The sequence below is a fragment of the Osmia lignaria genome, chromosome 15 (genome assembly GCF_051020975.1).
Source record: "Osmia lignaria lignaria isolate PbOS001 chromosome 15, iyOsmLign1, whole genome shotgun sequence".
Taxonomy (NCBI): domain Eukaryota; kingdom Metazoa; phylum Arthropoda; class Insecta; order Hymenoptera; family Megachilidae; genus Osmia; species Osmia lignaria.
Genome location: NC_135046.1, coordinates 10,201,530 through 10,228,635, shown reverse-complemented (window position 1 = coordinate 10,228,635; position 27,106 = coordinate 10,201,530). Strand labels below are relative to the sequence as shown.

Below are 27,106 nucleotides of genomic sequence, written 5' to 3'. Positions count from 1 at the left end.
ATGTATATATTTATATCTCAGTTTATTTCGTAACATATGTAATTCTATGATCTTCCATATGTCCCCTACCCCGGTTAGTTTCATTTATCGAATCGAATTCATGTCCCATCACCTTTTGTTTATTTATATATTTATATATTTATATATATATGTACGCCGTAGTTCAACGTTGATCCACGAGTCACTGTATTATATAAATCCTTCAATTACATATATTAAGTATGCAGTTTCATTTCTCGTTTAGCATCTGTTTTGTAAAATATCTTATTGATTCGTAATCGTGCTCGAGTACGACGAGGAGTTATACTTTCCCATTATTATTTTTTTTTTTTTTTTGTAGTCTTTTGCGAATTATCCGTTCGCGTCGCGCTATATCTATTCCATTTTTCTTCCTTGCCAATCGTGAAACGTAATCTCAAGTGACAAGTAATTTGAAATGCAAAGAGAAAACAAGTAGAAATTAGAATTATTTTTACTATGTACCCGCTAATCGTTTTCTATTCAGGGTGTACAGAGGGTGCAGCTTTAGACTCGTGGTATAATTACCAGCTCTCGTTGCGTTTAGAAGCCTTTTACAAGTTTCTCAAACTTGGAACTGAACGAGTAATTTGCTAAACTAAGGAGTACAAAATTTTACATTCTCTTTGTGTCTCTGTTAAGTTCCTTGCACTTCAAACGAACAGAATCATTATCTTTCGATCTTGTTTCTGTTCTTTTTCTTTAGTTTCTTATAAAATCCATGACGCAACGAAGCATTCTTACCTCGCTGTTTTCATATCACAAAGCGTATTCTTACTGTCTTTTTTTTTTTTTTCTTTTTATACACATAGATAAAATATTATCAAGCTAATAAATATCTATATAACAAGAACGATTATCTCATCGAACTAATTGATAGGTGATTTCTCTTTGTAATGCTCTGATTATGAGATGATATTCGATTACTCGCGTCCCTGAGCAGGCGTTGATACTGGCTGCATTTCACAACTATTTATCCACTATTTCATTCAAATCAAAACGATGAACATCAGTTCATCTGTTGAATAAATTCTCTGTTTTTTTAAGCAAATTTTACACGGTACAGTTTGTTTCATTTCAATAGACGCGAAGGAATAAATAACAAAGTAACGCCTGCCTGAATGTGTTTGTTTCAATCTTGGTACCTTAACTCTTTGCACCCCAAGTGTACCTTCCAAACACAAAGTATCCTCCTAATTGAAATACGAGGTAGTCGCTTTTAGTATACGGCAAGGGCCTAACGAATGAGTTAGGCCAGGCCTGTCTAACCCGTGACCCGCGGGCCACTCGTGGCTCCTTCCCCTACCACGGACCTCGCGCTCGGCTCCCCCCACTCTTCCAATATTCGACGCGTATCCCTAGTCCTAGCTGCCCCACTACTGACACTACTCGATGGTGGGGGAAGCCTGAAGCGGTAAAAGTGGGAGCAGTTAGACAGGCCCGAGTTAGGTGACTGGTGGGAGGTCACCAACCCCTATATCAGTATTCGTTGGTTACTAATTTTCAAAAAGTAGTTAAAACGTAATCGGAGTTAACGTTCGATATCTGGAAAAGTCGGAGTGCAAGGGTTAATTCGTTACGGGACAAGCATTCTATTAGGTGAAATAAAAAAAAGAAGAAGAAGACGATGAATAATCGAAAGAAGAGAATTGAACCTAGTTCAACGAAGATTGTTTCTTTATAACACCCTGATCCCTAACGAACTTCTCACTCGTTAGAAAAACTCTTAACACCCTTTTTCTCCATTCTACTCCGCAAAACACATGGACTCACGATCGAGGAAGATACGAAGGACTGGTAATCCAGTCCTTGTTTGCGAATCAAATAACACACAGTCGTACCAGCAACAACAGCAGCAGCAGCAATGGTAGCACACATTCGCGGATTACGTATATCGTTCAGGGATATTCGCGAAGACTCGATCGGAGGTGACGCGTTCGTACGTTCCTGCCTACACGGTTCATCGTAATACTGATTTAGATAGCTCTCGGCGAGGAGACGAAAGAGCCAGGATAACGCGATAGGAGAGAAACGGATAAGAAGCTGGCGACACGAGGAGAGCGAGGGTAGCTCACTTGCCTAGGCCAAACTTCATGAAAATTAGTTCTTTCCCTTTGGACAATATATCGCCGCCAGCACTTGCACCGGCCATCTCCGTGAACTTTTGCATCAAATTCGGCCCTGTGCTCTGCTGCTGCTGTGGTTGCTGTTGCTGCTGGCCCTGCGTCGCGTTCGGTTGCGTCTTTGCCTGTGGAGTAGGCAACACGGTCGGTATTCCTCTCATCGGTTTGTTGGTACTCTGACTACCCTGCATCGAGGAACCTTGATTCTGTTGCGAGTACGGTTGATTCTGTTGCTGTTGCGGCTGTTGCTGTTGCTGCTGCTGCGGCTGCTGAGGTTGTTGCTGTTGGAATTGTTGACCCTGCGGTCCGAATCCAGTACCTTGTTGCTGGTATCCTTGATTCTGTTGCTGGTAACTTTGATTCTGTTGATTAGCCTGTTGCTGTTGATACGGTTGATTCTGTTGCTGGTAGTCTTGCTGTTGTTGCTGCATATGCTGTCCAGGACCCTGCATTCCTCCTGGTACATTACTACGACGATTGATCACGCCTCCCCTCCCCTTCCCCTAGAAATGAAAGCGACGAGGAAATTAATGAAACAAAATTTTCTTCGGCATAAAATAGATCGTTTCCTTGATTCGTTATACTGGTTCGAGAACAACTTTATCGAGCAATCTCCACGTAAAGGTCTGGGTTTAAGTTTAAGTTAAGTCGTGTTGATTAGAGGATGCTTCTGTGTTCTGAAAAATTTCAAGAAACTTTCGTTTTTCGTTGAAGAAACTTTGAACGTTTCTCATGCGATGCTCGCTAGAAGATGTTTCATCTAGATAAGATCGATCGGTTTTATTTCAAACTTTTCCTACGTCCTACTGTTACGATGTTTCGTGATAAATAATGAGCCTTGATGTGTATAGCGTGGTGTACCGCGAAAAGGAAACACGAGAATACGTAGTTAACTAAGATAACAAAATAAGATTGATCTATCTATATAATCCGACGACCTGATCGTAATGAGCCTACGTTCGATCTCTATGAAACTAATTTTACGAAACGACCGAATACGAAATGAGGAGATAGACGGAAGTATTTCACAGAACGAGGAGTAAAATGAAAACTAACGGAAGCAGAGAAAGAGAATTGGAGAAGACGAAATTTGTAATAGTTTAAGTTAGTGCTAAAGCATGAGTTACATATTGAGCGTTCGTGCAATTTAATAAATGTATGCACATGCTTGCAGACACTGCGATGTATTAAGTCGTTACAAATGAAATGACCGATTGCTCGTATACATCATTTTCCATTAAGAATATTAATAACAAAGTTTACGTCATTTGATATGCAACAACCTAATAAAAGCTTAAACTACTTTGATAATTCGATTTCATTACTGTCTTCTGTTCGTTAAAATGTATCTGAAGTTTCTATGTAATAATATGTGATAAAGTTGAAGTAGCCTATCATATTCGAATCCATGCAATAGGTTTCCTTTATATTCTCCTTTGTTTTATGAAAGAATAAAATTTTGCTAAATCCATATACTGTCGTCACATCGTTTAATCGTCCTGGACTGTGAGGAGACATACCTGAATCATTGAAAATATCTTTTAATCCTTTCACATTCTCACACTGGTATAATTCAATGATAAAACGTTTCGATTCTATTCTATTTATTATAAATATGAACAAAAGAAATAGAATAAAAGAGAAACGGGAGGGAGAGAGAGAGAGAGAGAGAGAAAGCAGCGAGAAAAATTGAAAGCCACATCGAAAAGCAGAAGTGAAAAACTTCTTGATAGAGCAGTGGACTCACCTGTTGTTGAAGGTGGGGCGGTACGGGACCTTGTTGATGGGCACCCATGGGTGTGGGCCCATGCTGATTGGACGTGGTTACAGTTGTGTAGCTGTGGTGATTCGCTTGTTGGTACGCTAGATGCGGTGGATTGTTTTGTTGATGTTGGAGTTCATGTTGTTGGTTGTTCATTAGTGATGGTTGTTGTTGTTGTTGTTGTTGTCTAGAGTCTAAGTGACAGACAGGGACAGACACAGGCACAATGCAGGCATCTAGCAACAGAGAAGAGAACAAGACCGTGTTGTCATTCATGGCGCATTTATGTATGTCTCTTTTTATCTTTTATTTTTATTTTTTTTTTAAACAAGACATTTAAACGCGTGGCCGAGTATGCCGAGTAATGTTCCATTCATCAGCTGATTAACATGTCCTTTAACAAATTCTTTTTTTTCTTTTGCAATCAACGATATTGAGAAAAAGAATTACTCGGCAGAACTTGGATTCGCGCGTACAATTCAATTCTTTTATTTTTCACGCGAGTTCGATACGCATCAAGACACGAAATCTGATAAAAAAAAAGTGTTAATTTATCTTGATCTTTAAATGGCCAGCATGACAACACGACACGAACGACAATCATGTGACACGACGACCATCGACCAATTCAGGCACACAGAAATAGATTATGTTGTTATAGAATACACGCAGTATAATTATATAGAGCGTCACAAAATAGATGGGTACCGCGAAAAACTGGAATCGCAGACTCTTTACGATAAAAGATATCGAAGAGTCCTTCGACATTTTGTCATCTGAAGCTTTGTTTTCGAGTTCTAAATGATTAAAAATTAGTATTAAAAATTAAAAAGGCTTCAGATTACAAAATTACAAAGAACTTTACAATGTCTTTTACCATGGAGAATTTACAATCACAGTTTCTACAATGAACATCTGTTCTGAAACGCTCTGTATACATACACGTATACATATGTACATATATATATATATATATATCTGTTACATACATGCATATGTGTATATAATATGTATATGTATATACGGATATGTGTATGTAGACAGCGTAAAAATAACGCGTATAATATATATGTACATAATAGAAGAAAGATAGACATGTAAAAAAAGTAACAGAGCCGAAAAGTGCTCGGAAAGAAAACATACGAGTATAATACATACGTAGATACGTACATATTCATTTGTATGTACATATATTCGATAGAAAACACTGAAAGCAGCTTAGTGTTTCATTGTAAATATATATATAGATAGATAGATAGACAGGTAGATAGATAGATAGATAGATAGAAATATAGAAATCGCTTTGCATGTGATAATACACGTGTTCCTAAAAAGAAAAAAAAAAAATGGAAAATAAACTTTGCAAATACAAAATAACTTTCACACACTGCGCGGACGTCTCGATCGATATTTTGATATAATCTTGTCAATCGACTCTATATATCCTATTTTCCTGAATGCAAATACACCGGATAACTTACTCGAATGTACCTTAAGTGTTGATAATTTTGCAAGACAAGTGTACCCCTAAAAATAAATATGTAAACTCTGCATCGATTGATAACGATTAAGCATTGCTAGATCGTTCGCTCATGTAAGTACTCGTGTGACCCTTCTGCCTGTCGTCTGGCACATCTAGTTTCGTGTCTTGTGTTGCTTGCCGTTTCGTACTTTTTTATTTTTATTTTGATTATTCACACTGACGTCTGGTCGACATCCAGGATTTTTCTTTCTTCTTTTCTTCTCATTATCATAAACAGCGCCAGTGTGAACGTATTTCAACTCCTCGAGCCAGTTATCAGGCGTTCTTTATAATAAAAAATTCTTGAAACTGGTATCATCTTCGTATGGAAGTACAGCATTCTCGATCTTCGGTTTCTTTTCCTATTGCTCGTTCAATTTTGTCGCTTGAAATTTAGGCTTCCTGTTATATCGCTTACTTGGCTTGAGGAGCTTTGATTACGCCACCATTCGTGACATTATATAAAAAAAAAATTAAAAAAAAATAATGAAACGTTAATCAGTTTGTTCAGTTTTTACCTTTGCCTCGTCGATGACCGGGTGGAGGAGGTTCTCGAGGCGGGGGAGGCGGTCCTCTCACACCGGGTCCTTGACTTTGACCAGGTGCTCTTCTGCTCCCTGGTGGAAGTTGCCCTTGGGGCGGTTGATCGCGCGCTTCGGTTAGGAAGTTACTCGGTACTAACCCGCGAACTCCGTTCAGTTCACCCATATAGAATCCATCCTCGCCCAGTTCGCCATACACGTAGATCTCGTTTCCGGTTTGAAATGCCAACTCGACTTGCTACGAAGTCAATATACACGATAATTGGCAAATTCATATACATAATAAGAAGAAGAGTAAAGGAAGCGAAAGGCGTACTTAACTAGCTGAAAAGAATATGAAAAATTAAAAGCACAGAATCTTACAGAATCAACATTCGGAGATAATTCGTGGGGATCGTAATCGTAGAGCGCTATCATCTTCTTCACAGGCATATTCGCATAAATATCTCCCCATCTTCCTCTTCTCCCAGGTTGACCTTGTCCAGGTTGATTCTGATCTTTGATTTCTTCAACCATATTGTGAGGAACGTATCCTCGTCTACCGTGACATTCACCCCAGTAGAATCCATCTGCGTCTTTTTCACCGTACACCTAACGAATGAATCGATAAGCCTAGATTCGTTCGAAACACGCGACGAGTATTCAATTATTGAAAAAGACCTTGATGGTGTCTCCTTTGGAGAACGGTAATTCCTCTTCGCAGGCGTCCGGATTTGGCGACATAGTTTTGGGATCGTAATCGTAGATGGCAACAAACCAGCGCGTTCTCTTGTTCATTTGCTGAGCACTGCTCGATGGGTGCCCCGCGCCACCCTGAGCTTGTGTCCCTCGTCCACCGCGGTGGTAGCTAGGAGCTCTACCTCTCTGGTTTCCTGTGCGGATAAAAGAGATAATGAAAGTAAAATCAATGTAGTACATTATTATAGAAGCGTGTATAGTGTGTGTATGAAAGAAGAAGAAGAAATTTAAGAAGTCTCCTCAGCTAACAAAGATAGTTGCAGTCCGTTGCGACGATTTCCACGCTGTCCCTCGGATCTATAAATTATTATAACACCTTTTTCTACGATATATCGATACGCACCTGATTGGTCGTAATAAGGATCTTGTGGTCTACCACCGGGCCCAGACATTCTTCCGGATCTATGCGTCCCTGGAAGACCTTGCTGTCCCATTTGTCCGTACCGATGTTGTTCGCCGTAATGCATCGGCATCCCTCTACATCTACGGGATGGATCGTCTTCTTCGCTGTAATTCGCTTCGCTGGCGGAATCCTTGGTGATCTCTGGAACCCCTAAGCGGCAGTAGCGACATGTGCAAAATTTCAAAAGATCCAATGGATCATGTCAGAGAGAGAGAGAGAGAGAGAATGTTTTATAAATTTATAAGAAGAACTCTTACCCATCTGGGACATGCTCTGTCCAGGATAAATTTCTTTGTCAGACAAATTTTCGTCCGTTTCGATGATCACTTGGCCGTGAGCGTCGACCCTGGTGACACCGTGTCTCCTCATATGAGAAGGTACAGGAGCCGTTGGGTATCTCTGATCTACCCCAGTCATGCGATGCGGGTCCTGTTGTCCCATGCCCGGCTGTTGCTGTCCTTGATCTTGCATGTGCGTCGAACCATGCTGCAAATGGGTCGTGGTCCCACCGCGAAGAACGCTACAGGGAATAGCAGTGGCGCAACTATCGCCCGACTGACTTTCCCTGCTTTTGGTTCTAACCGTGATGTGTTTCGGATTCAGTCCCATAAGCTTGTGTATGTCGACAAGAGCGTGGTCACCGGTGGGGCTGTCTACGTCCGTGACCTTTTTCCCATCGGCGTACACCGCGTAACCGGTGACGGCCGAACCGTTTAGGGCAACAGGCTGCCAGGTCACTAGCAAAGTGCCGTCCTGCGGTCCAGCCTCCACCTAAAAACAATATACCACGATCATCATTCCGTTACCGTCGCACCGGCCGTACTGTCACGTCCACAAAAACATAGACTCGATGGTGTTCCCCTTGGTAAAGAGGAAAATGTAGGGTTATCCGACTGGTGGAAGACAGTGTCCGTGACAGTAGAGAACGACGGATGAGATTAAAACGGTTATTAACCTGGATATCGACCGGAGGATCGGGTAGTCCCTTGGGTAACGTTTTAAAGTGGACGTGACAAGCTAAATTATTAGCCGCTTGAGTGTTTTGGTCCTCGAAATGCGTCGCTCTAAGGTTCTTCGCTTTCACTGTCACCCTGTAGATCGTCGAGGGTGCAAGGCCGGTGATCGTATGCCTATAAACTCCAGGCTTCACTGTTCGTACTTCCACATTGTTCACGCAGACCACGTGCTGATGATTGCTGTTACTTGGCATCCAGGATATGACAGCACTGGTCGCGGTTACGTTCGATGCCTTCACCGCTGTTGGACCCAATGCGACGTCCTTACCGATCACCATCGTGCATGCCGCATCGCGCGACGTTCTCCTCGAGTGTGTCACTGAACGCACGCTTATTCTGTGCGGCTACATCGTCGATCAAAATCGAATTAAACTACTTATCATAATCGATTCGTTAACGTTTTAATCGTTATCGAAAATAAATCGTTAGAAAATTATCGTGAAATATGAAAGTTTCTTACGAACCCTGGTAGAATCAACCCCTTCGACCAACGCCCTGGTCCTCTCGGTTGCTTTCACGGTAACCTTCAGCACCCCGTCCACGTAGACGTGATAAGATTCCAACTGATGAGTGTTCTCTGGCGCCGTCCAACCGATTAGGACGCTCTTGTTCAGCTGCCGCTCGAGCGTCAGGTGCTGCGGCGCCGGAACTAGGTCCGAAAACAGGTAGACTTCTTCAGGAAAAAAAAGACAAGACAAGCCTAGCTGTAACTAATACTCTTTCGCTATCTAATTCTCTAAGCCAGCCTAAGACCATCCAATACTCAACACAGTGCAACACCTGGTTCACGCTGTTCATCGAATTATATTTGCCTCTGCTATCAAACGGAACAATGTTTAACCGCTATGAATGGTAAGGTGGCATGCATTCGTTATATCGGAAAGGTTTCGACGAACAGGAATTCTACGGGTGTCTGTTTAAGCATCTTCTTATTGCCAGGATGAACAAGCTCGATGAACAAACAGTGTCGTACGTGTACCTTGTTGGATCACACTTTGCGTTACTGCGAAGAAACATTCTACGTACTTAGTACAGCTAGGTGAAGAAGGTACCAAATACAAGTTTAAATTACAAGTGATTAAGGGAAACAATCGTTATTCACCTGTTAACCAGGGAAGACGTGTAATCGCATATAAAGTCTGAATTAAATGAAACAACTCGTTTCTGGTTCACCCAGTTAACAGGTTGAACTGAGAATTATCCAGCTTTTGAAACACTTAGCATTTCAAAACACATTGAACAGGTTTAATCTAGTATTCTAAACTTAATTACAACTAACTCGTACATGAACATTCTCTAAATTGAATTACGTATCCGAACTTTCGTGTACTACGTGCTTTGTTTCGAGCGATAATCTGAACTAACGGTATGGAAATGTACTAACCTGGTGGCTCCTGTTCGTCTTCCTCAGCGATGTTATCCAATTCCGCGTACGCGGACAGTTCCGCCTGTCGATTCCGGTTTCCTTCTTCCAGAGCTGCTAATTCAAGATCGATGTCCTGCAGATAGCACTGTAATAACAAATTGAAACTGTGACTTTTACTGATATTATTTAGCGAATAAAATAAATAATAATTGTTACTGTAAATCGAAGACGGGATCCTCGCGTTCGTGGCTGGCTTTATCCGTTATGCCATCACCAGCTCGTTATTATCCCTACTTGTACGACATTTCTTATTGAGTCTCGGGTTCCTGAACCCATACTACTTTACTTCAAAAAAGACTATTACCTTTTGCCAAATTTACCTTGTCAAAATATATAACTCACGTTGCTCACTTGGGGGATATTTGTTGATGCTGAGTCGTCGACGTCCCTGAGGCCAAGTACAGCTTGATGAAACTCGAGTAGATCGTCGCCGACGAGTTTCTGTACGAAATTAGCCGGAACGAGGCCTCGTCTACCGTCGAGGGTCTCAGCGTCGAGGAAACCATCCTCGTCCGGTTGTCCCCAGACGAGAAGATAATCGCCACCCTGGACAGGCAGCTCGGCTTCCGGGTTCTCGTTCGGCGAGTGTTGAAACGGCTCGTAAGTGAAACGTGCTATATAAACGTAACATCTTCCCTTCCCGGGTATGTCCAGCATGTCCACTTGACCCTCGGGTACGATATTGTCATTGGTCAGTCGATCCAAGGGATTCGATAGTATACTACTCGGTATTTTTGGCATCTGCCTTGGACCAAGAAAATGATGACCGGTCGTTGCCGTTGCTGTTGGCGAGGTGGCGCGTAAACTTTGCTGAATCTGTTGTATGATTGCCTGCTGTTGAAGTTGATTCGCTTGAGACTGCGCGGATAATTGTTGCATCGCTTGGAGAGGATCGCTTATCGCTTGCAACAAGCCTGTCGATGTTGTACCTGAAATAAACCGGCACGATTTCTTTATTAGAAATCCTCGAAGGGCAGGAAGAATGAAAGAAAAATGAAATTTGAAAAAGTATTTTCACCTGAGCCCACGCCAGACGTCCCAAAAGCATTGGTCCCGACGGTCGAGTAAGTCGATCCACTAGTGGCAAAACAGCTCTGCACGTTCGAGAAAGGAAGAACGGTTTGGGGTACGCTAGTTAGAGGGCCCAAGGTAGAATGATAGGAGCTAGTCGAATAGGGTGGCAACGACGACAGTGTCGTTTGAGGGATACTAGTTTGCGGTACAGAGTAATTATGATGAGACAGTTGACTGGAGTAGCTGCTACCCGCTCCTGTACTGTAGGTTCCGTTTGGATGGGACGTAATGGATAAACTTGGATACGTCGTTGCCTGCGCAGAGAAAATCAATACTGTTTTAATATATATCAATTATAGGTTGTTAACCCTTTCGCTGCCACGGTGGTCCGATGGGACCAGGTAAGTTCTTCGTCATTATAAAATTTTTAATATGAAATTTCTGGCCCATTGGTACATGTTCAAAAATTCGCATAGCAGCGAAAGTGTTAAAGTAATTTCGTACCTGTTGACTTCCGTTCAATTGAAAACTTTGGGCGGTCTGAGCGGGCTGCGTGTAATGAGGTATCACGCTTTGACTCGACGATGTCAGGTACGTTGTAGAGGCCGGATGTTGCTGCGGTTGCGGTTGTTGCTGCTGGAGCGGCTGTTGATAGGTTTGCGTATGAGGATAACTCTCCTGGTACTGACTGCCCGTGAAATGGGTGTGCGTTTGTTGTTGCTTCTGCTGCGTTTGCAGAGCGGTTTGAGAATGAGAGCTCGGCAACTCCGTGTGAGTTACTTGGGGCTGCTGGTACTGTTGGATCTTTTGTTGGAAAACTGGCTGCGACTGGCTGGTAGAAAGTGACGGTGCCGGTGGAATCGGTTCGCTGTAGTGATACGGAGGTCCGTTAGGGGTTAACGGTGGACAACCGGGCATCATCGGAGTCAGGGGCATCGGTGAACCTGCGTACTGTATGAAATTCTCAATCGATACTCTGCTATTGAAAAGATAAACGAAAAACAGAAATATAATATTCTTCGCTTACGTGACTCATTTGAGTCGGTATTCCCAGGCTCAAAGCATGCGGATGGGGTGGATGTTGATGTTGACCGAGATTCGGAAGATTCTCCGAGCTTGATCGCAAAATACCCTGCGAAACTAAGGGTTGTTGCGTGGTTATGGTTGCTCGTGCATGCTCCAAATCGTGTACCATCCTGCTAGCGCTGGATTTGGGAAAAATCAGATAAGATTAGTGGTCAGTTGAGCGACTGGTCGGTATCGATCGTCTGCCGATGAAATGTTAAAACATATTGAAAGACTAGGAAGAAATTGGAAGGATAGAAACATACCTTTTATCTTGTTCTATTTTCGCTATTATTCTGTCGATTTCCGAACCAGCCGGAGGCCAAGTAGTCGGAACCGTCGAATGACCCACCATCGGCCCTCTGCTACGCGCTCTTCTCAAGCTCGTCAACTCCAGAGATAATTCCTCGTGTCTGACCATCTGCAGTTCCGTCTTCTTCTCGAGTTCCCTTATCTTCGACTGCAGTGCCTCGACAGATTCTGGACCCTGATATCGGCCTGCTATCTTTTCGTGTAGCTGATTCTGTGTTTCTGCATGTTGCCGTTCCAGGTCCGCTTTTCGGGCCTCCGTTTCACGCATTTGCTGAAAATATCCAGTTTTACAATGTATTTCAACGATTGCGTGAAATTATGAAAAAATGAATGTTTTTTCAAAAATGTACCGGGATCTAGTTCCGTTTAATATTTACGACGGAAGGTAGATAACCAGCTTGAATAACCCGAAGGGACGTCTAGCTGGAAGCATGATCCATGACGAGAATCATCCGCGTGACATTAATAACGAAGAGAGCTTTTGTATTCCGAATGCCTCCGAGGTACGTACAATCGAACTTGCTCGTCGCAAACTTGTTCCTTTAATTCTACCGAGCTTTTACAAAAATCTTACAAAAAGAAGAAGAAGAATGAAAAACACGCTACCGCGGATTATCTTTTTAATTAAAAGTGAATCTTTCGCGTCTGGCTGAAAATTCGCTTGGAACATCAATATCCATCCGCTGACGAACATCTCGTTGAGATACACTTTTGCTGACCCTCAGAAACGACCTTATTCGCGTGATCCATCGCGATACACGGATTATTACGTGCACACCTTATTTGTATACGTAATTAATTTTCTGATCGATGTATCAATATTGTTTAACAATCGTAAAGAGACAAACAGTAGTAGTTCGAAATCGAAATACAAAAATCATAAGTTGGTATCCTCAATTATCCAAAGAATAATAAACTTCTCTCCCAAGTAATCCTCACTGTCAGTAGTAGTGTCCAAAATTGGTCAGACTTGGGACAAAAATTTCTTTCCTTCTTCCATGAGAAAACTGGTAGAGCAATGAAACAAATTTCTGATTAATATACACGAATCATTGCGTTTGTCTCTTTGGTTATCGAACGATCCTCGTGTTTTAAATGATACGTGGGTCGGCAAATTGTATGTATGTTTAGAAAGCAGGCGAACCACCAGAATGTTAAAGGTAATAAACCCTTTCGGTGATAGAAAATATAGAATGAAAGATAGACTAGGTGAAACTTACCTCGAGGATAGACTCAAGTACCGGGTCCTGCATGATGGTGGTATTCGTGGAGGTGGTAGTCCCGACAGCAGATCCGGTATCCTGCAGCTGCGGAGCCTGAGGTGCCGTGGAAGCGCCACCTCCAACACCACAGCACTGCAACATCCCTGAGGTCTGAAACCCTCGCCCGTCTTTATCACGGCCAGTCCCTATCGATCTACCGTGTATCTAGGAGCTATCTTAATTAATTGGCGGCTTTTGCGGGGCCCGCCAGGCTGCACACGACGATCCCACGATTAGCTGTGCGATTCTCTCTGAGTGCGAAAAGGAACTATTTTTCTTTCCTCCCTACGATAACCTACCCCCTATTCCTAACGTGTAAATCAACTGTAAATAATCGCTTTCTTTGTACCTATAGCCGTGATTAAATAAAATTATTCCTTTATTATTCGCATTCAATCCTCTGTCCATTGGATCCTTGTAATTAACCCTTCTTCTTATTTCCAAATTTAGTTCCATGCGCTTGAAGTTTAGGGGACCCTCGTAGTCCAGAAAGGGTTGATCACCCTTTCCTTGTAATAATCTCGAATTTTTCGCATCGATCACCGATGGTGTCGATATCAGTTTACATAAATCTAAATGATTCTTATCGCAGAGATAAGATTGCAGCTGACGTCTACGCGTTAATGTACAGAGGATTAAAAGGAAATTATTGTACAGAGTCCGGGACGAGATAAATCGTGATTATCATACGAGTATTGAAATCATTTTCGCGTCGCGTAAGCGAAATATATTTGAAAACTTCGATTTATTTCTTATCAAAGGGTTGCGTCTGCTCGTGAAATCAACGCGTCACACACGTCGCGTATCGCACGGTAACGTCGCAACGATTTCCCTGATAAACGACACGTGGAGGGTGGCAGTTGCGTGAAAGCAATCTTTTTCAAACAATGAGTGTACACGTGTAAACGACGATATTCTGAATTAACGATCATCCCGTTGGTAAATGAGAGAAATTTAATCGATCGGATTACCGGCAACAGGTTCTTCGGGCAAGTTCCGATTGAAATACACCGGACACGATCGAAAGTCGACCTTCGTTCCGTTCAACACTTTACACTTGAGCGTCAACTGTCGTCTCTGGCGACATATTTTTATCGGGTTTATCGATGCGTTCAATTATTATTTCCCTCGCGTCGTCGGGAAATTTTTCTCGAGAAACAAGATCTCCTTCGAGAAACCGTGAAACAGGGAACGTGAGAATATCTTCCCTTACCTTCTTTCTTTCATGAATTTTTCAAACGCACCGTTCAAAGCTAAGACAACTCGTTTGAAATTAATGATCAACATTTGTACCACGAACCGCTTCGTTTAAGCAGTCTAATAGGTTTCTTTCTTACATCATTGCCGAGAAATATGCTGCCAGGGGCTTAAATTTTGCTGACAAGACGACGAAGTATTATCGTGAACCGATAATACAAGAGAACTTGTTAAATATATTTTTATCCGTCAATGTGTTTCGTTTTAATTACGATATCCTTGAATAACTAAAGTTCCAGCATCTCTGTTGATTAAAAAGTGTTATTGAATTTTCAACCGGAGATTTATTAATCTCACGATTGCAGTAGTTTAATCGTGTCGCGATCTAATCACCGTCAGACGAGACATCTTAATCCGGTGAAGAATTTCAGGCGCAAGTAAGATCTAGCCAACGACATCTATCTATGATACGTAAGAAATTGAAGAACATTTTCTTCCCTTTTCATTCAATATATTCTACTAATATTTCACAGAATAAAATGAAATTTTAACTTTGAATAAGGTCGAAATATTATTCCTCCGTTTATAACGATCAGACGGTACGATCTACAGGCTGAACGTGCGCTATTACAAAAGTGTTTTTCAGCTTGCTGATGACACACAAGTGTCCATTATAACCGAAAACGACAAAGCTCAAGGTTTCAGCCGAGCGATTCTTCAAAAGAATAAAAAGTAAAAGGCTTGCTACTGTTAAGGGATGAAACTGAAACGTACCGATTAATCCAACGAACGGAACAATTGTCGATGTACAGCGAAAGAAAGGAAAAGACACCGGTATACACGCGTAAGGAACAACGCCGAAAGAACGGACCAATGGCCTGGCTGTTCAAAGAAGAAGACACTCGGTTTTCGTGGTTGGTCGAGGTACGATGAAAAATTCAGAAAGGAAACAAATGAAAGTGACCTTGCGACATTCCGGTTGAAAAAGAAGGGGTGCTCGCACTGTTCGAAACGATAGGCAGAAAAGGAAGGAGAGATTCCAGAATGAGTTTCCGTTCGTGGGCACGGGTCGAGTGGCACGGCACTGCTTATTGATCTCACTACTAATGGTACGTAGTATACATATACACCCGGTGCGCACGGGACACCACTGCACGGGGATACGTAGTGCAACCACTGTGTATCACTATCAACTGCCTATCGCTATCACCCACGAGTAACAGCAACAGCGACACAAGCAACCCTTTAAGCTTCACGAGTTCCATCAGAGATATATGGATGCAACGATTAACCGTGCCACCGTCACCGTTCACCCCTTTCTGCTTTTTCTCTTCATTGACAATCTTCGAGTCCTCTGGCAACTATTTCTCCCTTATTCCTTTCCACGTTTACGTGAAATATTTCTCTCTTGTAGCTGCGACGATACCGCGAGAAACGATTTACCTTACACCGAAGGGTGAAATTTTCCAGTGACATTTGTCAATCCTCGAGGGAAACCTTCTGTTCCGACACTTTTTACAGGTTGAACACTTGCAACGTGTACTAGAGCGATAGATTTCTTTCTTCTCATTTCTCTCACGCGCAGACACATTACCCAGGCATACCCTTCCGCTCATTCGCTTTCTCACCCTCTCACGCTCCCCGGTTACTTCTTTCCTCAGTCGAAACTAACAAACCTTTCCTTTTCTATCATACGATCTTACACAATCTTTCGTTCCGTTTTTGTTAATCACGGTCTCTGTCTCGCTTTCGTTTCTTTCACGGGGTTGCACGACACTTACGATAACCGAGTCGAAGGGATTGTGGCAGGCCAGGGCTGCTGCTGCTGATGAGCGAATTTCACGGGACTCCGCGAGCTTTTTCACTCGGCTATCATCCCGTACAAGCCCCAAGATCTGCTCGGCCGTGGAAGGCAGGCGGCAGGGCTGCTGGAAAATCGGAGGAGGAGGTGGTGGTATATTCGCTTGTCCAGCGGAGAAAGGGGCAACGAGTGGGAGGTGGGGGGTAGAGACGACTCTGGCGGGAGTATGCTCGCGTAGAGGGGATGTAGGACCGGGAAAAAGAGAGAAAGAGAGAGAGAGGAGGTAGCGAAGGGTGCTGCCGCTGGAAAAGCAGCCAGGTCTGGGGTAAGGACTCCCGTCACCACCAGATATGGGTCACTCAGCGATCGATGCCGATATAGAGCCCCTTCGCTGGTAGGGATTCCTTGCGATCGCTTACTTCATTTCTATTTCTATCATACGTTAACCTAAGTTTTCTTTTATCGATAATATCTAAAAACGTTTGGAAAAACTAGCTGTATTCTATCGTCAATTTCGATTCCATCTAACGATGACGGTTTTGTTATAAAAATAGAGGTTCGAATGATGTACGAAAACGCTAGTATAGATCGAGGAAAATCAAAGATGGCGTATCGTGATAGCTAGCTCGAGAACGCGCGATACACCCTGGCAAGTCTAGTGACTTTACAGAATGGTTCGTCTTGTGGCTACGCGAGGGTGTAGCTTTCACAAAAGACCAATCAATACGCGGGAGACGATCCACCAAACTTTCTCTCTCCTTTTACTCCTTCGACTGTCTTTCTTCCACTTTCTCCCCTCCCAATCATCTTTCACCCTTTTTCTCTCGTCCCCTCACATTTTCACTTTATCTCCGTCTTTCTTTCCATTTACTTACCCAGTGTGCCTATGTCCATCTACACTCCACCCCTCTGCGTCTATTTTCTTTCCCTTGCTCCGCTATTCCATCTATAATTTTCTCTCATTCCGTGTTAGCCTTTCAATGAAACAATCGTCTACACGCTAAAAACGAAACAAAAATGAGAGAAAAAAAAATTAAACCGTTCGTAGTACGAAAACGTATTTATGAAAAACTGAAACGTACGAGGACTTTGTGATCTGTCAATTAACCAGACTTTCTCTTTCTATCTTCTCCCCTCTTTTCACCCTTGTGATCCAACACGATATTCGTGACCGTACCTGGGGATCGTAAATGAACGTACAACAGAGCGATACAGCCGACAGAAAATTGCCGGTATCTATATTTGGTATCCAATTATTGGTTTACTCTGCGCGAAGTACTCGGAACTGACTTACGTAGTCGAAGAGACGTAGAAAAAAAAAGAAATTTAGGGGCAAGAACCGTACGATAGGCACGGCCCTGATAGAAGCGCAGGCGTCTGTGCGATTGAGTGACGTCACGAGTCTAAGGCACGGGGCGTTATACGCTTATCAATGAACGTACGACGCCTACGGCGGATACCTGTTCTCTAGTGACTAACACCCTCCCTTGCCCACTCTTCCTTCTACACCCCATGTACGTTCTGTCCTACGTTTTGCTCCATTCTACGCCTCTCTGGCTGACCAAACACCGGCTCTTTCTACTTTCTCCTTCGAGCATCCCATCGTACACGAATCTTCGTCGATATTCTTCAAATTTAATTGCATTCCTTCCTTACTTTCACGGATATACCTCGTATACGGAGAATAATGTAATTCTCAATTTTTCTGTTAAAATATAGAAATCATCGTTGCATAATTAATTAACATTTGAGAATAGAATAATATCATTGAAAATGGGTTTTCTACATTCTACAAGGGAAGAAAAGTGCTTGGAACGTTGCACTGAAACCTACCATTTCGACGGATACATTTTACAAAAGTAGAACAACAACCTTCTGATACTTTGGCAGCAGTGAATCTAGACTATATATATATATATATATATGCTTTGATCTTTTTTCTTTTTCTCAGTCTGTTCGTGTAAAGTAATATCCATTATATTAATATATATATTCGTCATTAAAATTTCATATTAACCTCATCACAAGTATACCTTTAAATACATGTTCCCATACCAATAAACAAGGTTATTCCAATTAATTTCTTGCCCTTCGTGCTCTTCGTCAATCTTTCTTCTTTTTATTCTATCTCTGTCTTTCGCCTTTTTTGCCTGATTTCTTCTCTCTGTAGTTGTCCTTTTCCCTCCTCAAGCTCCATCTTCCATCCCTTTCTATACATCGATACGATTTGTAAGCCTGCCAATAACAGTGTATTTAATATGATAAAGCTCGATAAATATAAGGGTATAATTTTGACGATGAAAACCTTGAGCTTTCCGTTCATATATGTATATCTACATTTAAAATGAATGAAAAATTTCGAACAAATCAACTGCTCCTCTACTTAGAATTTTAATAAAGTTGAAAAATACTTTCCGATTTAAGGTTGATCGTTTCTCATGAAATAATTAGCTTGGAGTAGCGATTTTCGATGAAATATTTTTACCTGATTCAATGCACTATGCAGCAATGAAGAAGTACAAATTTTGAGATGTAAAAACGGTGAATTTCAAAAACTTCGTATATGATGGCGTCCTCGATTCTCGCGCCATATACTGGTAGCAGGAAGAAGCAATATCTTCAACAGCGCCATCTTTATTAGGGTGCCCTGGGCCTGACGCCCTCGCCTCGATGCACCCCCATTTTGTTTTGTACAGGACGAGACCGGCAACGCGTCCTTCACCTTCGTCGCCATCTTGTTCTTCACAAAGCTTTGTTTCAATAAAAATCTCTATCTCAGCAAATCGTGAATAATTTATATTTTTTCTAGAATCTAAAATTTAATGTTAATTTATAATCATCCTTACTAATTGCTATCCTGCACATTATTATTTTTGGCCGTGGTGTCCACGCAATCATATTTTGCGCGGTCCCTAAACATGGAGTCGAAACAACTGCGCTTGCGTGGTTAAATACCTCGACAGCAGCCGCGTCTGTTTTACCTGCACTTCGTCAACTCGCATTCGTATTGTAACTTGTAAGGTTAGTTACGAACGATAATTAGAGGAACAGGTCTGTTACAACTACTTTGCTACTTTTTTACATACGTGGCAAAGAACACATCTCGTTCTCCAAATATTAATATTTTGATAATTATCAAAACATTAAACAAGAATTAATTGGTGCGTAGTCTACACCGCTAATACAAAACCAAAGGATTTTATTAACGAAAGTATCACTTTTTTTTTTTTTAAGTGAAAAGAATCAGAAACAAAATCTCTTGTTTGTTACAAGATGCTCTGGTCAATTGTAATACTACTCGTTATCGGAATCGTCGCCGCTCAAGACTGCAAAGGATGCGTTTCTTTGGACTCTTATTCCTTTGATAAGGTATTTTCATTTCTATTAATCTATTTTTTTAATAAAAGTATAGACATGGTTCATTGAATGAAATTTTTAAATGATATTGTAATTTTTTAAAACAAAAAGTGGTAATTAAATCGTTATGTTCTTTTGTTTTTCCGTCTCGTTGATAGCAGTTTGTTGCCACGGTTACGAGACGCCTACTCGAGTCATAGATTCGTTAATATATATATAGAATGTAATATGATCATCGGAATACTTGTAATTAATAAAATGTTTATAATATAGGTAATATCAAAATTTAAAGCTGCAGTCGTTAAATTTGACGTATCATTTCCATACGGAGAGAAACACGAGCAATACGCGCAAGTAGCCGCCGCAACAAAGGATGCTCCCGATCTACTGGTAGCGGAAGTCAGAGTAAAAGATTACGGAGTTAAAGATAACTCGGATCTTGCCGCTCGTTACAAAATAAAATCCGAAGATTTCCCTGCAATTCTTCTATTCTTACAAGGGAAAACGGAACCTGTTCCGTTTGTTGCTGAAAAAGAATCCGAGTTTACCGCGGACAATATTAAACGGTTTATTAAATTAAAATCTGGCGTGTATTTTGGTCTACCTGGTTGTATAGAACAGTTGGATAGACTGGCAGACGAGTTTAAGTCCAGCGGTGAAAAGGACAGGAAGGTAATGTTCACTGTAATAAAATAATAAGATTTATAAAATTATTGTAAAAGCGATTTTACATATTGTAAAAGTAATTCTTTATTTCGTAGGAAATATTAAACAAAGCAAAAGTATTCGAGAAAACGCTACCTGAAACACAACGAACTGCCGCTAAAGTTTATGTTAAAACAATGGAAAGAATCTTAGAAAAAGGAGACATCTTTATCCAGACAGAACAGACAAGAATAGAGGGTATCCTGAAAGGGAAATTGTCAAATCAGAAGAAACGCGCAATGGAAGAGAAACGAAATATCATTCATTCATTTTTGCATAGAGATGAATTGTGAAGAAGTTACCATGACACGGTATTACAAATTTTATCACGTGTGCTTTTTCAAAAATAGCGTCGTATTAAGATTCAGTATTCGTCAATCGTTTTAATCGTAATAATTTACAAACTCGTTTCGTGCAATTTAAAATCGACAATACATGGAGCGAAAATATCATTAGTTTTTAATTTAAACATTCCAGTATTTTATAATAATATTTAAAAAGCAGCCGAACAATTAAAAAGTACATTTTTAGATTTTTGTAAGTGAAACGTAGTCATAAATGGTTACGTCGTCACGTTAATTATTTCAAGTTTTGTATCAAAACAGAAACACGACTGTATTATACATCATAAGATGCATTTAAAATAAATTTAATAAGATTATAGTCGAATAAACTCAAGTATTTGAAATTAAACTGCTATTTTATTAACTTTTTAATTTCATTGAATTTAATATTCATTTAATGGTAATGTAAAATTGATTAAAAATTCATAAATAACACAACGATCAAACATTTAAGCATATGCATGCATTTACGTTTATGTTGGAATGTGCACTTATAATTAACACCTTTGATGCACTGAGATGTAATTTTTTACTTGTCTTTCTCTATATCCTTAACTTGTAATTGTTCAAGTTCTTTTGATACTTTATCCAAGCTTTCTCCATCTTTGGTTTCCTTTCTAAAATCTTCTACTGTTTCAGTATCATTGTTTTGAACCTCTGAATCTGCTGCTGCCAATTTTTTAGCTTGTTCTTCATTGTCAGTACTTTCACTATAACTTACATCACTAGAAGGTTCACTATCACTCTCAACATGTTTTTCATCTGCATTATTTTTACCAGCATATATTTCACATTCAGATCCTACTATCTTCTTTGCCTTTTCAAATGCTTCCTTCCAAACAGTTGCATCTGTAAACAAGAGTTATGTTTAATTACTCTAAAATATATACCTTTTCGTATTATAACAATATGCTTACTTTCTGCATTTGCAAATCTTATTGCAAGAAGTTCAGGTTTAAGTTGTTCATCTGCATAATCTGCGAGTACGCTCCATACCCATGCTCTGTCACTCCCACAATTAGGCTTCAGTTCCATCCAAGGTGTTACAAAATGATTAGCACAAATTTTAAATGTTTTATCTCTACGCATTACAACTCTCACTGTGTTTTTTATTTTATGCCTTAATAATTTTACTTCCCCTGTTCCACGTTCTTTCCATTCTGCTGGATTACTAGAAGAATCATAGCGATACAATTTTGCTCTCCTGCAAATAAAACAATGGTTAATATGTAATACATCTATTAACTTAATGCAGCAATTGATGACTACTGCAACAATGAATTTACATTTTTATCATTTCTACTTCATCTTCCTCATTGGTGGATACTTCTATTAATGGTAAAGAAACTATTGGTTCAAACTGTAATTCTTCTTCATTATTATCTTCTTCGTTGTTTTGAGTTTCACAGTTAGCACCTTTCACATCAACATGGTCTCCATTTAGCTACGAATAAACAGAAAATAATTAAATTAAAATAACCTACTTCACGCATCATTCGAATAAGATATTCAATAATCATATTAACATGTAACTGTTTGCAAAATTATTAAGAATTGTTAAACGTTTACAATGAAGTATATTGTGCTTTGTTTCTAAACAGACGCGGTAATATAACCTATAGCGTCATTTTTAAATTTTAAACATGTAACAATAAACGATCATGATTAATGTATTAAATAACATTAAACGTAAATAACGACAAAAATTATATTTACCACGTTTTCTGGCATTTTTTACGAGATTCACAGATGAAATATCGCAATTAGTTACTGAATACCGCCAACTTCGACTTGTTTGATACGAACCGCGATATTACGTGATACGGTTCCATGATAATTTATAGATGTATTTAAAATAGTAACTATTTACTACGACCGTTATTTATTAAATAAAAATGCGGATTTAAAGAAGATTAAAATGAACTGGTTAGTAAATTACAATTATTTATAAATATATTATCTCTAACTTAATTAAAATAAATAAGATTCTTAAAATACAATAATTATAAAAAGCTAGGGACTTTGAGTATCAACTTGTTTGTCACACAATTTCCCTATGTTGTAGAAGCAAAAAGCTACAGTTTCGTTTATATTTTAACTCAAACAAAATATATAATTATTTTGCAGATCAAAATTACTTATTTCCTTATCAAATATTAGGCGTTTTTAAGAATTGAGGTGTTTTGTAGGCTCAGGTGTAGCCATTGTAATAATTGGCACTACTGAAATTACTAGTGATCTTCATGAAAGTTACATGAAGCATGTTCGATAAATCGAATAGTCGAATCTTATCGAACAGTAAAAAGCTCGAACTGGGAGGGGGCAAAAGGGAGTGGAGTGCGCGGTTGTCCGGGCAGCCATTGCGGGTACATTGTCCGAAACCGCGGATACAATTGAGTGTTGTGTGCCACGCAAGTAAAATCCAAGAAAATCAAAGGTCATCCCTAAAGAAAGGTGCTGCGTGTAAAGCCCGGGACGCGCACAAACCCCCGGCCCGATGGCTGAATCCGACAAACTGAATATTGACAACATCATAGCTCGGCTCTTGGAAGGTAAAGTTACTGTTTGCCCTCTTTGAGGGGGGGTGTGATGGGAGGAAAGTGTCGCCCGCGTCACCCTTTGTTATACTTCCTCCATACTCGTACTTCCTCGTAACTAAGTCGACCACTTTATTACAAGTATCTTACCATTTCATTTTTTTCTCCTCCTACTTCTATTTCTTATCTATTTTCTTGATCGATTACGCAACTTTCTCTAAATACAATCAAGCTTAATAACTACTTGAACCAACAATTGTTTGTTTACACGAAGTGAAATTTATAATGCCCAGCAGAGATATTTGTATTTTTCTGGGCGAGGTTCCCGCCTGTACCGTTACCGATCGGTGCTATATACTTCAGGATTTTTGGTACTGACTTCCACTGCCATGTATTATTTACTTCTTAAACGCCTTAAGATTTTATCTATAACCCCTTGGAATTTTTATAATTTATAGATAACAGGAAAAGTAAATGAGTATTAGGTGTGGCAAATGGATTAAAATTTTGTCAATTTACTAATAGGTATATTTTTCTTAGATTCCAGTGTCCATTTATGCTTAATTACTAAAATTTCAGGATATACTACTGTTGCATTTAAATTTAGATAATTTACTCTTCTAGTGCGGGGAGCCAGGCCAGGAAAAAATGTGCAGTTGACAGAAGGAGAAATAAAGGGGCTATGCTTGAAATCGCGTGAAATTTTTTTATCACAGCCCATTTTGTTAGAACTGGAAGCACCGCTTAAAATATGTGGTAAGTTGCTATTATTCTGTTTTCTTTTTTCAATTATTGTGTATTTTTTGTTTCATTTTAAGGTGATATTCATGGGCAATACTATGATTTATTGCGACTGTTCGAGTATGGTGGATTTCCACCAGAAAGTAATTATCTTTTCTTAGGAGATTATGTTGATAGAGGAAAACAGTCTTTAGAGACAATTTGTCTTCTTCTTGCCTATAAGATCAAATATCCTGAGAACTTCTTTTTACTTCGTGGAAATCATGAATGTGCATCTATTAACAGGATATATGGATTTTACGATGAATGTAAGATATCCGATCCCGTATTGATCGCATTTATTCCATGTGTTTCATTTCAACACATTTACACATTACATTTTTTCGTGTCGCATAGGTAAACGTCGATACAATATTAAATTGTGGAAAACATTCACGGATTGCTTTAATTGCTTACCCGTCGCGGCAATAGTCGATGAAAAGATATTTTGTTGTCACGGTGGTCTCAGTCCGGACCTTCAAAATATGGAACAGATCAGACGTATTATGCGACCAACAGACGTACCTGATCAGGGATTGTTATGCGACTTGCTATGGTCAGATCCAGACAAAGATACAATGGGTTGGGGAGAAAACGATCGCGGTGTGTCATTTACATTTGGGGCTGAAGTTGTTGCCAAATTTTTACATAAGCATGACTTTGACCTCATATGTCGTGCTCATCAGGTATGTATGTCATTATATGTACAGTATTATTAAATTTAGCTCGTTATCCGATTAACTGATTAGTTTCTGAACTTGATTATTATTTATCTACTATGTAACAATTGAAAGATAACAAAGTTATCACGCTTCTTTAATCAGAAACGTTACAATTTGTTGTGCTATAAAGAGAATTTTGTGATAAGTATAAGCGAAAATTTGTAAAAATTTTAGGTGGTAGAAGATGGCTATGAATTCTTTGCAAAAAGACAATTAGTTACTCTGTTCTCGGCACCAAATTATTGCGGCGAATTTGATAACGCAGGAGCTATGATGTCCGTAGATGAAACTCTTATGTGTAGTTTCCAAATTTTGAAACCAGCCGATAAAAAGAAATTAACGTATGGTGGCCTGAATGCGAATAGACCAGTTACTCCCCCGCGGGGTGGTGGAAATAACAAAAGCAAGAAGAAGTGAAATCCTTAGATTTGTTTCTTATCTTTTTTTTTAAACGCAACGTTTTAGAATTTCAAAATAACTCCCTCAGAAATCTACCATCTTTTAAGACATTAAGTTCTTGTAAGAGAAAAGATGTTACTGTTATTATTTGTCTTAGTATCGCTACTATTATTATCAATGCTGCTACCATATTACTTTCGAATTTATCATGAATTCCGTTCAGCTATACTTATAATGACTCTTTAAGTAAAAAGAAAAAAAAAATGAAATCCGGAGGGGCATTGCTTGGTAAACGAAAAAAAAAAGAAAAGAAGAAAGTTTTTCATTAATAGAACGGTTCTAAGTAAAAAACAAATAAAATATTATTAAATGGATGTCTAGAAAGAAATTAATTCATAGTTTGATGATTCAATAGTAGATTAGAGATTCGTGAATTTTCTTTTTTAATTTATTTCGATTTTTATAGTTCTATATTTTTATTACTTGTATCTTTAATTCCTGCAAATATTATAAAATTCTTACAATCAAATTTTCAGGTAAAATTCATAGCAAACTTATTCATGATTATTCACTGTAATATTTTCTTTGATATTTTTATAGATCAAACCATTTAGAACGTTTGCGATATCGCTGATCAAAATAACATGGTATAATACAATTGATACAATGCCAGGGACAATTTTATTATGCCATTCTTCGCTGTCGTGACATGCATTGTTACTGAGATTATTAATATGTAACGTCAAGCATATAGTGGTTTTGAACAATAAGTGTCTCAAATGTGATACATAGTTTTTGGCTTTGTTACACTTCTGTAAATTGCACAAAATTTGTAAACGACATACAGATACAATTTTCGTAAAGGAACCGTTTTTGTAGAATGCGCTTTTGTAATTAAATTTGTATAAATCATGAAAAAAAAAATATTTTAGCTGTTTAATGAAAATCGATTTTAATTCATATTTTTAACAAGAAGAATGAAAACCATAAAAGATTTATATATACGTATATTCCTTATTTTAACCTACATCCTACAACACATTTATGATGCTTGAAAAGCGTTCGCTTACATATTCCGCGAAGCTTCTCTGGATTTGATTCAACGTACTAGTGGTTACTAATTTTCGGAAAAGAATCATAATAATAGAATTAATATGCAATTGAGCTGTAAATGTACATAATACAAGTAGCGAAGTTATTCAAATATGTATACATATGATTCAATGAACGAAGAGTGTAAGAAGAAACCCCGATTTCTAAGGATTTCATCGTATAAACGTTAACGATCCCCATTTATTGGGAATAACTTCATTAATTTCACGAGTATATAAATATATATTATTGATTTTCTTCATTCTCTTGACATACTTTCCTTCATGCACCATGTAGATCATATACCATATTCCCCAGTGATGTCACTATAAATTACACATATGACAAGAAATCATAAAGTATCATGCTGTAAAAGATGGCACGAGAAGAAAAACATCGATTATGTCTGCCTCCCTTGTACTTGTACATTAATTTCTATTTTATAAATAAAACTCACAAAAAACATCCACTCATTTTTTTTTTTTGTTTTCACTCATCTTTTCAATATATTCTTTTTTTTTTTACATAGCCATTGTATTTGCTTTTTAATTTTCTCATCAATATTTTATATGTATATACCTGAAGATCCACTGGTACTATTGTTAATACTATTGCGATTAATATTAAATAATAAATTTGTAATGCAATGTGGACTTCTTTAATTGCTCGCAGATTAGCTCATACCGAAGCTAAACTATAATAATAATCTGATTAGAATTGTGGTTGAACATAAGTTCGCTGGCAACATTTTTTTCAGCTCGTTATAATTCTCCTCATTTAGATGAAAGTGGTAGAAGTGTCATTTTTTATACGTCAAATAGATGACTCATCGTCCAGCAGGCCTGAATATCAAGTAGGAGTGGTCTGAAGAATTGCTGAATTAATTCTGTTTTAAAAAATAAGAATGGATAGATATTACTCGCGAGCAGTTATTGAGCTCCTTCGTATCCGATTATACAAATTTATTCG

At 39.2% G+C, this 27,106-nt stretch overlaps 4 protein-coding genes across 10 annotated transcripts; 2 read left to right on the top strand and 2 right to left on the bottom strand.

Moving 5' to 3' along the window:
* Positions 1-307: 307 nt before the first annotated feature.
* Positions 308-19,150, bottom strand: Rbp (RIMS binding protein). 5 transcript variants are annotated; one of them, XM_076692482.1, is made up of 23 exons: positions 19,048-19,150; positions 18,687-18,951; positions 18,235-18,436; positions 18,035-18,153; positions 17,284-17,906; positions 17,077-17,201; positions 15,844-16,328; positions 13,162-13,296; positions 11,896-12,212; positions 11,592-11,769; positions 11,069-11,515; positions 10,569-10,878; positions 9,893-10,479; positions 9,509-9,635; positions 8,589-8,797; positions 8,064-8,468; positions 7,366-7,879; positions 7,049-7,258; positions 6,628-6,839; positions 6,331-6,558; positions 5,944-6,205; positions 3,889-4,139; positions 308-2,644 (listed from the first exon to the last, which is right to left on the bottom strand). In XM_076692482.1, the coding sequence occupies exons 7-23, from the start codon at positions 15,874-15,876 to the stop codon at positions 2,090-2,092; spliced, it is 4,980 nt and encodes a 1,659-aa protein (XP_076548597.1). In that variant the 5' UTR covers positions 15,877-16,328; positions 17,077-17,201; positions 17,284-17,906; positions 18,035-18,153; positions 18,235-18,436; positions 18,687-18,951; positions 19,048-19,150; the 3' UTR covers positions 308-2,089. The 5 variants fall into 5 exon arrangements, with proteins under 5 accessions (XP_076548597.1, XP_076548598.1, XP_076548599.1 ...); XM_076692483.1 differs by lacking the exon at positions 19,048-19,150 and having other exon boundaries at positions 8,589-8,773; positions 18,687-18,904; XM_076692484.1 differs by lacking the exon at positions 19,048-19,150 and having other exon boundaries at positions 8,589-8,773; positions 9,902-10,479; positions 18,687-18,904.
* On the top strand, positions 19,087-21,285 carry wbl (endoplasmic reticulum protein 29-like protein wbl). Of its 3 annotated transcripts, none has more exons than XM_034315202.2 (4): positions 19,087-19,222; positions 19,436-19,570; positions 19,832-20,230; positions 20,320-21,285. In XM_034315202.2, the coding sequence occupies exons 2-4, from the start codon at positions 19,475-19,477 to the stop codon at positions 20,554-20,556; spliced, it is 732 nt and encodes a 243-aa protein (XP_034171093.1). In that variant the 5' UTR covers positions 19,087-19,222; positions 19,436-19,474; the 3' UTR covers positions 20,557-21,285. The 3 variants fall into 3 exon arrangements, with proteins under 3 accessions (XP_034171093.1, XP_034171094.1, XP_034171092.1); XM_034315203.2 differs by having other exon boundaries at positions 19,122-19,362; positions 19,475-19,570; XM_034315201.2 differs by having other exon boundaries at positions 19,122-19,362.
* On the bottom strand, positions 20,945-22,483 carry LOC117600153 (ran-specific GTPase-activating protein). Its single transcript, XM_034315199.2, has 4 exons — positions 22,324-22,483; positions 21,894-22,051; positions 21,525-21,811; positions 20,945-21,456 (listed from the first exon to the last, which is right to left on the bottom strand). Exons 1-4 carry the CDS (start codon positions 22,336-22,338, stop codon positions 21,137-21,139), a joined length of 780 nt encoding a protein of 259 aa, XP_034171090.2. The 5' UTR covers positions 22,339-22,483; the 3' UTR covers positions 20,945-21,136.
* Positions 22,484-22,921: 438 nt separating this feature from the next.
* On the top strand, positions 22,922-25,362 carry LOC117600151 (serine/threonine-protein phosphatase PP1-gamma catalytic subunit B). The gene is made up of 5 exons (XM_034315197.2): positions 22,922-23,159; positions 23,769-23,900; positions 23,963-24,193; positions 24,282-24,610; positions 24,821-25,362. Exons 1-5 carry the CDS (start codon positions 23,105-23,107, stop codon positions 25,061-25,063), a joined length of 990 nt encoding a protein of 329 aa, XP_034171088.1. The 5' UTR covers positions 22,922-23,104; the 3' UTR covers positions 25,064-25,362.
* Positions 25,363-27,106: the final 1,744 nt, after the last annotated feature.